Here is a 16,002-nt window from a genome sequence, read left to right as displayed (position 1 = left end):
CGTAGCGCACTAATATGACTTCCAGTTTTGAACTCTGAAGCTGGCTGGATGAACCAAAATGGTCTTTGCTGGTCCTTTAAATGGGGAGAAATGCTTCTCTTATATTGCTATACAGGTCCAAAAATTATCATCCAGTAAAACCATACGGCTTTTTACTGCAACAAAATCTAAATTGTGTTTGATGCTAGATCAAATGCTTATGGTCTCCTAATTTGGACTTCATCAGTTTCTTAAAGTAATACAGGCTATATTGCCATGTGCATACTTTTCCAAGCACTGATTAACAGTTTCAAAATGGCACTTTACAGTTTCAGGCAGACGACACAAGTTTCACTTCCCCCACGCCTCTAACCCACCCGTTCTAACCTCTGAACGTTCCGGCCAGTGAATCTGTTGCTCTGAGTGTTACATACAGAGCGGTTTATGACACCTGTGTCTGGCACCTGTTGTAAGTTTATGGAGCTGGGGAGATGAGAGCTCTATCCAGGTTGAGAGTGCAGTCTTTTTAATCCTTCACATCTGGGGGAATTATGGCCTTATAATTTTGTAGTGAGCGAGGCAGTACAGAGACTGATTGCAGATCTGAGGCCAATCAGTCTTAACCAAGATTCTTTTAAATCATCTTTTCTGGGGGGAAAAAAATCACAATAGGTCTCCCTTTCTCTTCCCTTTGGAGTTTTTTTCAATGCAATCTGCGTGTTGGGTTTGTGTGTTGTATGAACTTAAGCGAGATACAGGTGATGAAACACACTGTGCAGCAGTTTTAACTGTAGTACTTGGACAAGTTCTTCTGATCAGTTCAGTATTTTATTTTCTATTTACTGACATTCTCTAAGCCTCTGGGTAGGTCATTGGATAGAGATCGGGAATGGGAAACCTGGTAAATTTTGCCTTCACCCACTCTGAGGTGCTGAAGGTGACTAGCAGCCTGATAGTTAGCTGGTCTCCGCTGGGGAGGCTAAGCACAGAACTGGGATCGAATCTGGTCTGTGCCTCGAGTTATGAGGGAATTGTTTGTAATTTCTTCGTCAGTATTACAGTTGTTTCACTAGATTTTGTTGGCACTTGTGATGGTGACACACAATTGATGCTGTTCTAAGGAGCCTGGCTGGCTACTTTTATGCTCTTCTGTGCAAATCTGCTTTTAAAGATGGACTAATACCATTAGTTTTTCTTGGTACATAGAGAGGGCCATTTTATGCTAATGATCTTAAATTGTTGGGTTTTATAAGGTTCTTATTGCTTACACTTGAATAAAGTGAATAATTCATTCACCTGTTATGTTTTATTAATGATCTCTGCTTCCTAAATCTGGAAATTCACCATTTTTTTCTTTTGTGTTCCCAAGAGTTTTGGTGTTGGCCAAGGTTTAAATGTTTTCTTGTCTATGTGCTCACAGGATTATCAGACATGGCTGGATCTCCGAGAGTTTGAGACCAGGAAAGGGGAGCGTTACATCACACACGAAAGTGACGATGCACGTTGGGAAGAATATTCCCTAGAACACAATCTCCAGTACCCCAAACACTTCATCATGGCACCCAATCTAGATGATATGGAGGAAGATCCTTAATGTATCAAACTGGGCAAACTGCCACGACTGAATAATATCACGGCTTTGATGTGGAAATGTACTGCCACTGGGGAAAAAGGAAGCCAAGACTTGTTGCTGCTTGTCGTACAGCACAGCCAAAGCGGATTGGATACTGCCCAGCTCTTTACATCAGCCCATGTGACAATGAAGGGAAATGGTGTAACTGAAGACTGTGCAAGCCTGTAGCATATTTCAGTTGCACAGGTGTGAACTTGGTGACTGGTGTCTGTGGAGAAAGAGGACAAAATGAATGCTGTGAGCTTTAGATTTTAAACCAAACATTCCTTTTCTAGTATTTAGCTGGTTTAATACTATCCACCCAAGTACCTCTCTGGTAACTAGTCACTTTGTACCAAGCCATAAATGTAATTGTTTACTAAATGCAAAGCTAGATCAGACAATCTCTTTTTCACAAGTTTTTTTTTTACTTTTAAGAGATGGAAAGTTACTGAGAACAAATTTTGTCCATTGTAGGACAAGGGCTATCGCTTGGACCAAATTCAGTTTAAATAGGGATCTCTGGCAACTAAGGTTGGTTGGCGGTTTCAGAGTAAAACATCAGTTTGTTCCATTTTGTACATGCAACTGTTTGATTATCTTTACATGTCCTGTTCTCTCCAGAGACGGTCATTGTGGTAGACAGCTCCTGGTTACTGGGACAGTGTTACTTTATTATATATGAAGGGTCTCTTAAGGAATGACAGTATTGCTTTCATTGACTGCATTGTGAAGTTGGTGCAACTGAGTCACCAAAACATTCTTGTGCATAAGTTTAAAAGGTAATGTAAAGCTGCAGCATTTCTTTCCTGATGGGCTGAGTATATATAGCATTGGCAAACCAATATCTCCAGTCGTCATTCAATTGTTGATCCATTTGTACTGTGATTCAAAAATATGACAATCAGTGCTACAATAAAGCGACGTAAGTTGGATTAGAATGAAGACATGGTGCTAAAAGAATAATACTGAAGTCCTACAACCTACTTTTAGACAGGACCCTTTACACCAGATTAAGCTATAAACTCTAGGGTGGAGCAGCTGGAGGGAGCGCAGTTCCTGGGGTTCAAGTTGTAAAATCTTGTTATACTGTACTTTTGTCACCAGAGGGCACTGAGGAGATGAGAACGCCACTGCCGTATTTAACTCCCAACGGTGGCTGGTATTGGTGTAGGAGATACGGATTTGTCGCATCGTTCTTGCTTCATAATAACGGAAGTGCAAATTCCACTTGTGCAAAACCCATCCTTTTCATTTTTAACTATTTTAGTATACTATTCTGTGCTGCCAGTCTGTGTTCCACCAGTTGAAAATGTGTCACTGTCCTGTCATCAGTCGGTAGATTACTGGCAGCAGGACGCCAGTAAGTAAGCAGTACTCCATATGAGGAGCTTTGCCACTTCAGAGAGCAGCATTAGTGGAGATTATACACCGACACAGGCACGATGGGCCAAATGGCCTCCTTCTGTGCAGCACTTGGATCAGCATTTGTGTTATGACAATTGCAGCCTCCAGCTGTTTGCTCCCTCACTGCTGAGGCAGTGCAGTCCATGTGTGGTTGAGGCCTTTGACTTCAAACTTCTGTCATGTAAATGCATTAAATCTCTGAACCAGTGGGGGTAGGGGATGGCCTGCTGTTCCCTTTGCCCGATGTCTCGAGCAGTTTTATCATGAGGGGTTTTTCACTTGATTTACAACATAGAACTGCCTTGGTGAGGCAGGCATGAGTTAAAAGGTATAATGCTCTTTATTACATGGAAATGCAGCTGGGTGGGGCAGGGCAGCAAGAGGGACACCGACTGAACACTTGAGAAACTACTCATGACAAAATGCATAACTTGCACAAGGCAGGCTATGCACTTCGAAGGATAGCGTGAAAGATGTGAGCTGATAACGTGAAAGATGTGAGCTATCTTCCCCTGCAAGCGACCTTCCCCTATGCACGGCGATGTATATATCAACCGACCCATGTGTAAGAATGTCTGCGGTCTAATTGACATTGAATATTCCACTCGTGGTTTCATTCAAAAATACTTTATCTTTTCCCTCCTCGGGTTGGATGACTTTTTTTTTAAATCATTGGATTCCATTTTAGCAGTTTATGTTTTTAATCAGATGCGCACCTTTGACAAAATAAATATCTCTGGCTGTTGTGCCAGGGATCTATTAAGGGTTAGAAATTATATTGGTGAAAAACAATGGATTTTAAAATGATCAAGGCAGTGCATTGACATCCACTCCTATCGCAAATAGCAGTCGGCCAATGCTTTTCATTATAGGCAGGCCTAAAGAAGGCTGCTGATTGGTTGGCAGTCCCTACCCCCCACACAAACTTGCAGCACCTCTTGATCTCTGAACCTTTTGTTGCTCAGTATCAGTGCTGCTGCTGTGAAGTTACTATTAGTTTCCAGGTAGCAATGGAAAATGTAACAATTTTAACGAAAGCAACCGCACATAATCTAGAGTGTGCGGTCATTACCACACCAGTGGTCTACCCTTACTATTAGTTTCCAGAATGGCACAGGGTGTCAGGATGTTGGTCAACTGCTGCTCTACAAATATAACAAAATTCAGCCAAGCTGCTGCCATCTTGGAGAATATGCAATACTGCTAAAAGCAAATTGTATTGAAAGGGTTGGATTGAATAATGTCTGCGAACACAGGTGCCACTGAAATTACAGTACTATAAAATATATTGCCCACATTTAAAATTCTCTCCAATTTCAATTGTTTTCATTTAAAAATACTTTTTTGAAAGACCCTGGTAATGGATTATTTTGATAGTATATTTTAGCTAGCAGTAACACGTTTTGCCATTTACAAATAGCCCACATCAATTTTCCACAACTCAAGATTTTTTTTGTGCAGCAGCATGGTGTCTACGAAGATAAGAACTGGAGAGTCCCACAGAGAGATCCAAGCATAAGTTTGATTCTCGATCTGCGCTGTGCCAAGTAGGGAGGGAGGAACCCAGCAGACATGGCAGAATTTCCTGATAGTGAGGCGAGAGTTGCAGTTTGATTGCTGCCCAATGTCTCCAGGGAGCTGAACATGGAGCAGAGAGAGTGGTTTGGGTCCTGACAATTTTCAGTCCTCTGAGCAGCACAAGTGCTGAGGCTAGGCACGGGGGATAATTTACACAGAAGAAAAATTTCATAACATACTTGCAAAACAAAACTTTATTTTAAGGTGAAAATTGAGGCAGGGAAATTTCAGGCACTTCTGCTTTTGATTACTTGAAAGAAAAGAAATCATGAATTGAAAAATGGTCGTCTTAAGATTATAATGTAGTGCATGGCAGTAACATGAAGAATATATTTTAAGGGTTTTCCCCCCTATAATCAGCTATAAAATATGCTACAACCCAAATGTTGATCGACTGGAGTATATGCTTTATAATCCCTGTTACACTATGCTTTTAAATGAGTTACATTTCTATTCCATTAGGATTCTGTGATCAGATGAATCTAGATTAGGGATTTATAAATGCTTTACCCAAAGTAATTGCAATAGTCTGATTGGAAATCTGTACAATTATAGAATAAATGCATCTCATAAAACAGTTTAACCCTGAAATGTAGATGCAAACTTCAAAGATCCTTAAGGGGTCATTATTTTTGCCGTTTTAGTTTCTGCTCAATCGTTTCTTTTGTGATTTTTCTTCCCCCCCACCCCGGCCTTTGCTTTCCTTCTCTTGCTGAAGCACTATTTCTTTTTTCTAGAGATACTCTTCCACAGGTGCTTTCATCCCTCCAGCCATTCCTATGTTTGCCTGGACAGCCAGAGCTGTTTGATCATGGGAACGCATCACTGGTTGAGCCTGATCCCGTCTGCCTGTGTGCACTTTTGAGCACGGGTTTACTGGAAAACTGATCAGGAGCAGGAAGTGTTTGTTTTCCCGCACCGAGACCGATTGTATGACCCCAGCTGCAGGTTCTGCTGGGACTCTGGTCCATATGGCTCAGTGCCACAGCATGGAATTTATTTTCCCCATTAATTCACCAATCAATTGGGGAGATCTCCGGCCGTGTCAGCGGGCTGCACCCTCCCATTTCTTTGACGCTGGATTACTGCCTTTTTCCTTGCATCTTTTGGCCCACCACTGGAGGCAAATGAATGGGTTTCAAAAAAAGGAAATTCGTGGTAACCATTTCTGACCTGGCGCATTCATCGCTGCGTTATATCCGTGGCAAAGGGTCTCTTACAGCCATTTTTAAAAAATGTTTGGGAGAGGGAAGAGTCCATGTGGTTTTATCACAGTGATGTCACATGCTTGGGATGTGTTGATGTTTACACTTAACCTCAATCTATTCAAGTAGTGTAGTATGGCGGTGAAAATCCCTGTTTCTGAGCGATAACTAATCATTTGCTCTAGTGATGCTGCAATCCACATTTTTCACTTACAGTATTTGGGCTGGATTTTCTGTCCACTTGCAGCCAAAGGACAAAAGGCCGAGTCCACCGTGGGTAGGTAAACCTGAAATGGCGCGTCTTCATTTTCAAATCCTTTCACTGCCTGATTTCATTCTATTTGGGAAATCTTCTCCAGCCTTCAGTCCTAATCCACAGCCTCTGTTTCTTTGCCTCTGGATCACTAGCTCTGGATTTACCGCACCACCAGAGATGGATATTTGAGCTGCATTACACCCCTGGCATTCTCTTCCAAAACCTTCTCACCTTGTTGCCCCTCTCCATGCTTTTAGGCGCTTGCTAAATACCTATCTCTTCAACTGTGCCTTAGATCACCTGCCCCAATCTCAAAACTCCTGCATTTCTTGCTTAGTGTCTACATCTCCTTTCTGTAAAATTCTGAGATTGCTCTTTTATGTGAGGAGTGAAATATAAGTGCAAGTTGTTTGGCAAACCAATTTTTCCACTTAAAAAAAAAATTGTCCCTTTTATAAAAAAAAAGAAATGGGAACAAATTTTTGTAAAATAAAATCTGGTGATTTAATTTAATACATGGTATTGTATGGATCTTCAAGTTCATTTGGAAAACCTGCCTATTTTAAGATGCTGTAACTTTAGTTTTTTTAATATTAAAATAAATCCAACCAGTCTGATTTGCAGCTAAAACAAAAATACTCAGTTTTCTATCATGCTGCACCTTTTTTTTAAAAATAAGAATCCCTTTGAAAGTACTGGTGTGTCTGTTATAAAATTGGGTTCAAAGAAAAGATTTTTATATGAGGGAAAAAAAAGTGTAGAATTCAGAATGTGGAGTATTTTGACGATAAAATTCACAGTTTCTGACATATTTCAGGGCGTTATTTGGGAGGATAGTCAGTTGTGGAGCAGTTAGAGTAGATAAATAAGCTATGATTTTTACCTTTGTGCAATGCGGTAAAGATTTTCCAACATTTTATATGTTTAGGCTTTCTACAAATGCGCAGGGACTGCTAAATTTGAATACAGCTTGCTGTGGTGTTTGTTGCAATTGGAATAGCTGGAGATAAAAAAAAAAAAAGGATAGTTCATGAGATTTAGAAGCACCAGCTGTGATGAGACCAAGACTTTACCTGAGACAAGTTTATGAGGTTTTTTTTTCTGTTTGCATTTTGTGAACTTGCTGCCTACAAAGTTGAACAAATGTATAGTTGAGTTTTCCGGTAGGGGTGGCGGTGAAGGAGGGGCGGAAACTCTCATTTTATGCTTTTAGTTTTAGACTGTTTTGCTTATACTTGTGTATTTAAGTGTGCTATAGTTTGTCCTGCGTTAGTTACAATTGAGTGTTATTAGACTAAATAAATTGTGCACTCCAGTACTGGAAGATAATATAAGGAGTGAAGTAACCTGGTTATAGTCACAAACATTCCCAAAAATAAACGTTACCCAGTGGCGTTAGCTCTGGTTTCATCATATATATAGTTTTGTATGTTGGAAGTGTGATATCTGTTGTCTTCTTTGCTCTAACCATTTGATTTTAAGTGCAATTTTGGCAAAGGAAAGAAGTTAAGTTTAGAGTCTATTTTAAAGATTTAAAATATTGTCGAGAACAAGGTTTACCATAGTATTTTCCTAACCTATTATGATTAGGGGAGTGTAAATATACCCGTACTTGGATTGTGACCTTCTGTAGTCAAATTATTATAAAATGTTAATAAATTAAACACAACTGAAAAGTTGTATCACATCACATATTTTGTACAGCCAAACCCTGTGTTGTGGATTCTGCTTAGGGAACAGTTTTGGTTTAGCACCAGAGTTTGGCTACACACACCTAATTATCATCAACTGGGACCAAACCAACCACTAGAAAAGGTACAGTAACAAAGTTACCACATTGGTGGAGCAAAGAATGTGAAATTCAAGTTTCCCTTTCCTAAATTTGTGTTGATTTAGGAAAATTTCTTGAAATGCAAAAAACAAGCATGGTTACTAATCATGGTCACCATAAAAATGCTTTTGCATTCCTTGCCTTTTACCTATTTAATAGGGTTCTTCGTCTTATCTTCTTTCATTGTTGCTGTTTTCCTTAAGACGTGCTGAATGTTCTGGAGTTGGTTTGTCAAGGCAGGTCAATGCTACACGTGTTTGGTAGCTCCATGCTGATTAGTAAATTGAACTGTGTTTGTAGGTTGTTGTGCTTTCCCAGTTACGTGACCAGACAACTGTTTCCAATCTTGCTATTTGTAATACAACTTTAGTGACGTGTCATGCTGCGATCACCATTGTTATGATCCAGTCCAGTGCACTCAACAATGTTGAGGTACAGGCATTGAACGGAATAATGCAACTCTGCATCATTTTAAGTGGTAAAATTCACCTTGCTATAATAACCACCTAAGTTTAAATGTCAGAACAATTAATTTGATGTAATGCATTACCTTTAATTCAATTCAATTCAATTTGTCATATATGCAACAAACGTGTGTACTGCACAATGAAATGTTGATTTTTATGAGTCCTCCCAACATTGGAATAAATATGGCATAGCAATGATAAAAAATACTAATAGAAATACAGTAATAATATTCGACCATAGTTGGTCTCTGGTAACTTAACAATTTAACTGCGTTTTGAAAACTACACTGTAGATAGAAGATTGGAACAGTCCTTGGCTCACTAATGCACATAAAATAGGCAGATGTTTGGTAGATTGTTCACAAAATATGTACTATGACAAAGTTACAGAGAATGCACCAGAGGTGTGAAATATTTTAGTAAATCTTATTACCAGTAAAAGAAATCATGCTCACAGCATGACTTGAGATATGTATGTCATATTACCCATGCCATATACTTGGGTTCTGGTACAGACTTTAATAACAAAACTGCTGCGAGCCTCCATTCCTTATTAACATTTTGTCCCAAAAAGTTAATTGCAGCTTGCAGTTCAAGGGCTAAATAATGGAAGGCGAAACCAATGTGTTTGTTTTGTTAATTTAGATTTTTTTTTTGCATTGGCTTGTCCTACAATAATTATTTTTTGCCTTTTGTGTGTTTGCTTCTGTGCGATTTAAAAGAAATTCAATTTTTGCATACCCAGTTTTGTGCTGAATAGTCATGAGATACTGGAGGTGGTTTAATAAGGGCTCTCCAGCATCTTTACACTGCACTTTAGCTGGTCAGTGTAGTTGCTGTGGTCCGTACTCATTGTTGCGAAGTGTGATGGAAATCAAGGAACCATAGACTTTAGACAACAGCACAAAGGACCAGTTTATGATAACTGTTAGGGAAATATTTACAGGCTATTCCTGAGAATCTTTACATCATCAGTGTTGCCACTGGCTTGGCAGGAGTCTTATAGAAAAGTGTTTTTGTATATTTTAGTACTTACAGTTTAATAAAACTCTAATTGGAATTTCAAATTGTGTTAATTTTATTGTCATTATTTCAAATTGCAGGTGTTTACAGAGCACAAAACACCAACTCGCATTTATAAAGCACCTTTAACCTAAAAGAAAGTCCCAAAGCATTTCACTAATAAGGCACAAGGGATTGGACACCATGTCATGAAGGAAGAGATTTGGAGGGGTGAACAAAACCTTTATCAACAAGCTGGATTTTGAGAGAGTTTTTAAAGGTGGAGAGGTCGAAAGGTGCAAAAGTTCAGGGAGGGAATTCCAAACAGTAAGGGTGAGATGGCTGTACCCTCTCTGTCGCCAATCTTTGGACAAAGGAAAGGGCAGGGGAATGCACAAGCCATCAGAATCAGGAATGGTGTATTCAGGAGATCATCGGAGGTAGGATGTGGCTTGGTCGTGGAGGGATGTATAGATGGAATCTAAGGATTGTAAATATAATACGTTGGAGGACCGAGAACGAGAGTAGATCGAGGACAGGGGTGATGGGTGAGTGGGATTTATTGTGGGACAGGATGAGAGAAGGAGAGTTTTGGACAAGGTGGAGCAGGCCAGCAAGGAGAGCACTGAAATAATCAAGTTTGGAGGCGACAAAGATGTGGATGATGGCATCAGCAATAAAGAGGCAGAGGTGGGAAAGGGTGTGGACGTGGAAGAAAGTGGTCGTGATAGAACGGATGTGGGGTTTGAAGCTCAGCTCAGATTCAAACAGGATACCAAGATTGTGAAAAGTCTAGCTCACGCTGAGAGTGGCCAGAGAAGGATGTAATTAGAGGCAATGAAGTGGAGTTTGTGCGGGGGGACTGAAGATGATGGCTTTGGTCTTCCAGACAGTTGAGCAGCAGGAAGTTGTGATTCATCCAGGACTTGATGTCGGATAAGCAGTTGAGGGGTCAAGTGGTGTTGGAGAGGTCGAGCTGGGTATCATTACTGTACAATGTGAAAGCTGACTCCTGCCTGCAGCTGATGTCATTGAGGAGCAACATCTGGTAAAAGCAAAAGAGGGAGGCCAGGGATAGATCCTTGGGGGACTATGGAGCTGATGTATTGGAGAGGGAAGAGAAGCCATTGCAGGAAATGCACTGCATTAAATTCTGCAGAAAGGTTGCGATGCAATAATGCATTACTGTCCCAGTCACAAAGTACATAATTCATGTCATTGGCTAAGGCTGTTAGCTGGAAGGTGGAAGCCACACTGGAGGGTGTTGTGGGAAAGAAGGGCACAGAGGTAGGAGACCTCATGGGCACAAAGACCTTAGGAAGGGAAAATTGATGGACAAGTAGGTCAATGGTAGGTTTTGTGAGAAAGGAGCAATGGTGGTTTTCAAGGGGAGAGAGATCGTGCACGAGGAAACAAAGCTATTGATGTCAGCTAGCATAGATGCCAGAAAGGAAAGTTGCATGATCAGGAGTTGCTTGGAGAAGGAAGTGGAACTCATTGACAAAGTGAGCTTGGCGAGGGCAGGGAGGGAGATGCTGGAAGACAGATTTCAGGAATAGAATGGTTCGGAGGCTGGGGGGAGTTTGAAGCAAGGGGGCAGGTGAAGGTGGCAGTTCATCGATGGTTTCAATCTTGAGTTATGTGTTTGAGGTTTGGGAGAGGAATGTAAGTTCATTGGAGAAAGGACCCTAGAGTTGTGTTTGCCCTCCAGGATGACACACACTACTTTCCCTTCAGAAATGTAGGAAGCTGCATTTTCTCCTTGGGGGGAACTAAACAAACATTTAACTCGAGTTGGGGACTAAGTGGTGCGGTAACACAGAAAACAAGTTTAAGAATCCTTACTCCAGCACAAATCTGTTTGTACTTTGGCACCAATTAGACAACGTTGCCCAGAGAGCCACATCGATCACCAATGCATTTGGGGTACACCTCTTGCTTGGACATGAACATATTGTGGCGAGAACTTAACCCATGCCATGCCTGACCTGGATTGTTTGATGTTGAGTGAAAAATGGAAAAGATTATTTTCTTCGTCATTGCGAAACACAACATTTTCAAAAATCTGGTTTGATGATTATTTCTTGGTGTACTTAGAATATTTCAACATACTGGCTACCACCTAAATGCAATACAAACATCACAAGTACTGTTTGCAAATCCATTTACTGTGGATGTAGATAGCATACAGATATTTCTGGAATACACATCAAAGTGTAAAGAGATTTTACAGTTTTTAAATCATGTTCAGTAATTTTATATTTGACAAGATGTGCAGCAAAAGCCCTGATGGTAGATTTTAGTTATGATGTATCTCACTGCTGGCAGCTTTAAATGGCTATTATATAGCTGAAAAAAGCAGCTCCAAGGTAAGGTAGAGGCATTTAAAATTAAATGGTTAGTGATGAAATTAATTATTTTCTGACATATTGAAAAATAATTTTTTTAACTACTAAATAGCAGAGTCCTGTGTATACAAGTCAAGAGTTCATGCCTCACTGCCACCAAAGTCCTGACTTTCGCATATCGGAGATTTTAATTAAACATATAAATCCATTCTGTTTTTCCTTTTATTATTTCGGTGTCTGCAACATTCAATACAAACGACAGATTGTATTACAATTGCAACAGCACAGCATCACTAAGGTGAAACTGATCTGTCGCATGATGGTCTAAACCCAGCTCGTGTTCCCTGTTGGGTGAACTATCCAATGTTTGGAATTCTGTTTCCACAGTACTTGGAAGAGATGACATTGAAGGATCAAAAAGCGATGTGCTACAAGCCAGTTAGAGCATGAAGGTCTGTTTTCACACTCATTGAAAACCGTTCTGCCCATCCACTAGACTGTGAATCTAATAGAGAGATGGCCAAGTTTAGACTTCCTCTGTGATCCTCCTCATATCTGGGAACTGGAGTCCCGAGACTAGTCTTGCATACAGGGCTAGATTTTCCCTCTGGGATCCTCTCCAAAAGCAGGTGGGATCACACAGACACATGGAATGGTGAAGCCGACTGCCTTACCACCCCTGTCTGGACTTTACTAACGCCACCACCCCGCCCCCGCCCCACCGCATGCAAATGCTGGCGAGGAGGCAGGGCCAGGTGGATTTCACTTCTGTCGTCTGTTTCCTAGGAACACCTGGAGAAAGGTGACAGTAAGCCTGGGTTAATGGCCCCAAGTCTTCCATTGGAGGGGGGGAGAGAGAGCCAAGTAGAGGCCTCCTCTTCAAGCTCCCATAAAGCCAGTAGGTTTTCTTTATTGGGGCTCTTCTACCCCTTTAAAAGGTTCCTCACCACCTGTTCTCGTGCTGGAGGGATAATCGTGCCGTAGCACGGCCTCATTCTTGTTGCAACTGACAGACTCCCTCCCACTTGGCAGTAGGAATCTTGCCATGGTCCCTGACCCAGGAAAATAGGTCAGAGTCAAGGCAGCTCTGCCCCAAACAGGAAAATCCAGCTCAGAGGACATTCCAAAAGTAGCACCAGGCACATCTTAGAATGAGACACCAACCTAGTGAAGTTACAGCATAGGGTTACCCAAACGCCAAAAGCAGCTGCTATAAAAGATAAGCGGTTCAAAAACTAACAAAATCAAGCAAAGATTTGTAGCTGGTGGTAACAGCACTAAAGTGCCCTCATGAAACGAGAAGGCATTGTAGCAGCTTCATCTCCCTCCGGTCAGCCCCAGCTACTTACCCAGTGAAGACCCAATCTTGGCTGGGGCCTAGAGTGGACCATCTCCTGGAATTCTGCTGGTACTTCTTCATCTTTTAAAGTTCCTTTCTGGATCTTTTGGTGCTGTAGTGTCAGAATTCTCATACTTTCTATAGGCACGCTCGCTCTTGAAGGCAGGGAGCCTGCTTTGCATACTTAAGGAGCTCCAACCTGGCATGTGCTGACACTCCACACATAGGATTACATATAGGATATACAGCACAGAAACAGGCCATTCGGCCTAACCAGTCCATGCCGGTGTTTATGCTCCACACAAGCCTCCTCCCTTCTTTCCTCATCTAAATCTATCAGCATAACCCTCTATTCCCTTGTCCCCCATATGCTTGTCTCGCATCCCCTTAAATGCATCTATAGTATTCACTTCAACCATTCCCTGTGGTAGCGAGTTCCACATTCTCACCACTCTCTGGGTAAAGAAGTTTCTTCTGAATTCCCTATTGATTTCTTGGTGACGATCTTATATTGATGGCCTCTAGTTATGCTCTTCCCCACAAGTGGAAGCATTCTCTCTCTATCCACTCTCAAAATTTTTCATAATTTTAAAGACCTCTATTAGGTCACCCCTCCACCTTCTTTGTTCATCCTTTCCTGATATGTATACCCTCGCATTTCTAGTATCATCCTTGTAAATATTTTTTGCACCCTCTCCGGTGCCTCTATATCCTTTTTATAATATGGCGACCAGAACTGTACGCAGTACTCCAAGTGTGGTCTAACCAAGGTTCGATACAGGTTTAGCATAACTTCCCTACTTTTCAATTCTATACCTCTAGAAATAAACCCTAGTGCTTGGTTTGCCTTTTTTATGGCCTTGCTAACCTTCACGCTTTCAAAAGAGATCTGGATCAGTTCTTAGCTGCAGCAAATATTGCATCTTGTAAAAGGTAAGTGACAGTTAACATAAGCATAGTCAATGTGGTCTCCTGGACTAGCTTAGATTGCCTGAGGGGGTCAGAGAGGAATTTTCCAGATTTTTTCCCTCTGGTGCTTTCCTGTTTTTTCTTTTTGCCTCTCTCTGGAGATTACATGGCTGCTGTGGTTTAGGAAATGTCTAGCCATGATACTCCAGGCATCGTGACACTGGGGCAGGCTGGATGGATCAGCTGGTCTTTTCCCTTGCCCGTCGGTTTTGTGCATTCGTCCAACCCAGCAAAATGAGTCAGGTGGAAGACCTGCCTTGCTGGAACCCTACCCGCTAGAGGGGAATTCCCCTCCCCTCCAAAAAAGTGTCCGCTTGGCCCACTGGTCACACTTTTGCTTCTGCATCAGGAGGTTGTGATTTAATTGCCAGGGATTTGAGCACATAATCCAGGCCACTGTAATGGACCATTGCGTTGTCAGAAGTGTTGTCTTTCGGATGAGATGCTCAACAGAGGCCCTGTTTGTACATTCATGGCACTAAAGAACGGGGGAGATCTCCCAGTGCCCTGGCCAAAACTTAGCCCTTGATCAACACTCCTAAAAGCATATTAACTGGCCTTTTTATCTCTTTGTTGTTTGTGGGAACTTGCTGTGCGCAAATTGACTGCCACATTTGCCTACATTACAACAGTGACTTTAGCTTAACTTAGTTAAGGTTTTCCTTTTATTGATTATAATATTGCTCATCTCACTCTCAACCACTTCAAGATTCACCTCCTCCCTGCTATCCTCTTTAGTAAAGACTTGGGCTGACAAATGGCAGGTTACATTCACACACCTAAGTGCCGGGCATGACCATCTCAACACAAAAATGCCCACTCACTTTCCCCCCCCCCCCCCCCCCCCAATCTTCACTGGTACCATCATCGCAAAGTGCCCCACCGTCAACATCCTGGGAATCACTACTGACTGGGATTTAACTGGACCAACCACATCAACAATGTGGCTACAAGAGAAGGGTAGAGGCAGGGTACTCTGACAATAGAGTGACGGCTATCGACAAGGCTCAAGTGAAAGTGGAAATGAATACTCACCATGTGCCTGGATGGATGCCCCCACAACAACACTCATAGCTTCATATCATCAACACAGCAGTTTGCTTGATCAGCAGCCTGCCACTGGACTCTAAACACTCCTTCCGCCACCGGGTATTGTGGCTGCAGTGTGTACTATCTACAACAACAACTTGTATTTATATAGCACCTTTAACGTAGTAAAATGTCACAAGGAGCTTTAGAGGAGTATTATAAGAAAAAAATTTGACACCAAGCTACAGGAGGAGAAATTAGGGCAGGTGACCAAAAGCTTGGTCAAAGAGGTAGGTTTTAAGGAGCGTCTTAAAGGAGGAAATGAGGCGGATAAGTTTAGGCAGGGAATTCCAGAGCTTAGGGCTTAGGCAACAGAAGACACGGCCACCAATGGTTGAGCGATTATAATCGGGGATACTCAAATGGGCAGGATTAGAGGAGTGCAGATATCTCGGGGGTGGAGAGGTTGTGGGGCTGAAGGAGGTTAGAGATAAGGAGGGGTGAGGCCATGGAGGGATTTGAAAACAAGGATGAGAATTTTGAAAGAGGTGTTGCTTAACCAGGAGCAGATGTAGGTCAGCGAGCACAGGGGTGATGGGTGAACGGGACTTGGTGCAGGTTAGGACATGGGCAGCCGAGTTTTGGATCACCTCAAGTTTACGTAGGGTAGAATGTGGTAGGCCAGCCAGGAGTGCGTTGGAATAGTCAAGTCTAGAAGTAACAAAGGCATGGATGAGAGTTACAGCAGATAAGCTGAGGTAAGGGCGGAGACAGACAATGTTATGGAGGTGTAAATAGGCGGTCTTAGTTATGCTGCGGATATGTGGTCGGAAGCTCATTTCAGGGTCAAATATGACACCAAGGTTGCGTCGTGTGGTTTAGCCTCAGACGGATGTTAGTGAGCGGGATGGAGTCAGTGGCTAGGGAACGGAATTTGTAGCGGGGACTGAAAACAATGGCTTCGGCCTTCCCAATATTTA

General features: G+C 41.9%; 1 protein-coding gene across 4 annotated transcripts in view; it reads left to right on the top strand.

The window, feature by feature from the left end:
- The window catches only part of prkd3 (protein kinase D3), a 477,301-nt gene extending 467,899 nt beyond the window's left edge, over positions 1-9,402 (top strand). For all 4 annotated transcript variants that reach the window (XM_085980200.1, XM_085980197.1, XM_085980198.1 and 1 more), the window contains one exon: positions 1,400-9,402. In XM_085980200.1, coding sequence (XP_085836326.1) covers positions 1,400-1,573 — 174 coding nt within the window. In that variant the 3' untranslated portion in view covers positions 1,574-9,402. The remainder of the gene's footprint in view (positions 1-1,399) is intronic.
- Positions 9,403-16,002: the final 6,600 nt, after the last annotated feature.

This window comes from Somniosus microcephalus, chromosome 3 (assembly GCF_052327205.1).
Source record: "Somniosus microcephalus isolate GS21.2 chromosome 3, FLI_Smic_1.0, whole genome shotgun sequence".
NCBI classification, from domain to species: domain Eukaryota; kingdom Metazoa; phylum Chordata; class Chondrichthyes; order Squaliformes; family Somniosidae; genus Somniosus; species Somniosus microcephalus.
The sequence above is the reverse complement of the archived record's forward strand: the minus strand, read 5'-3'. Positions and strand labels throughout refer to the sequence as shown.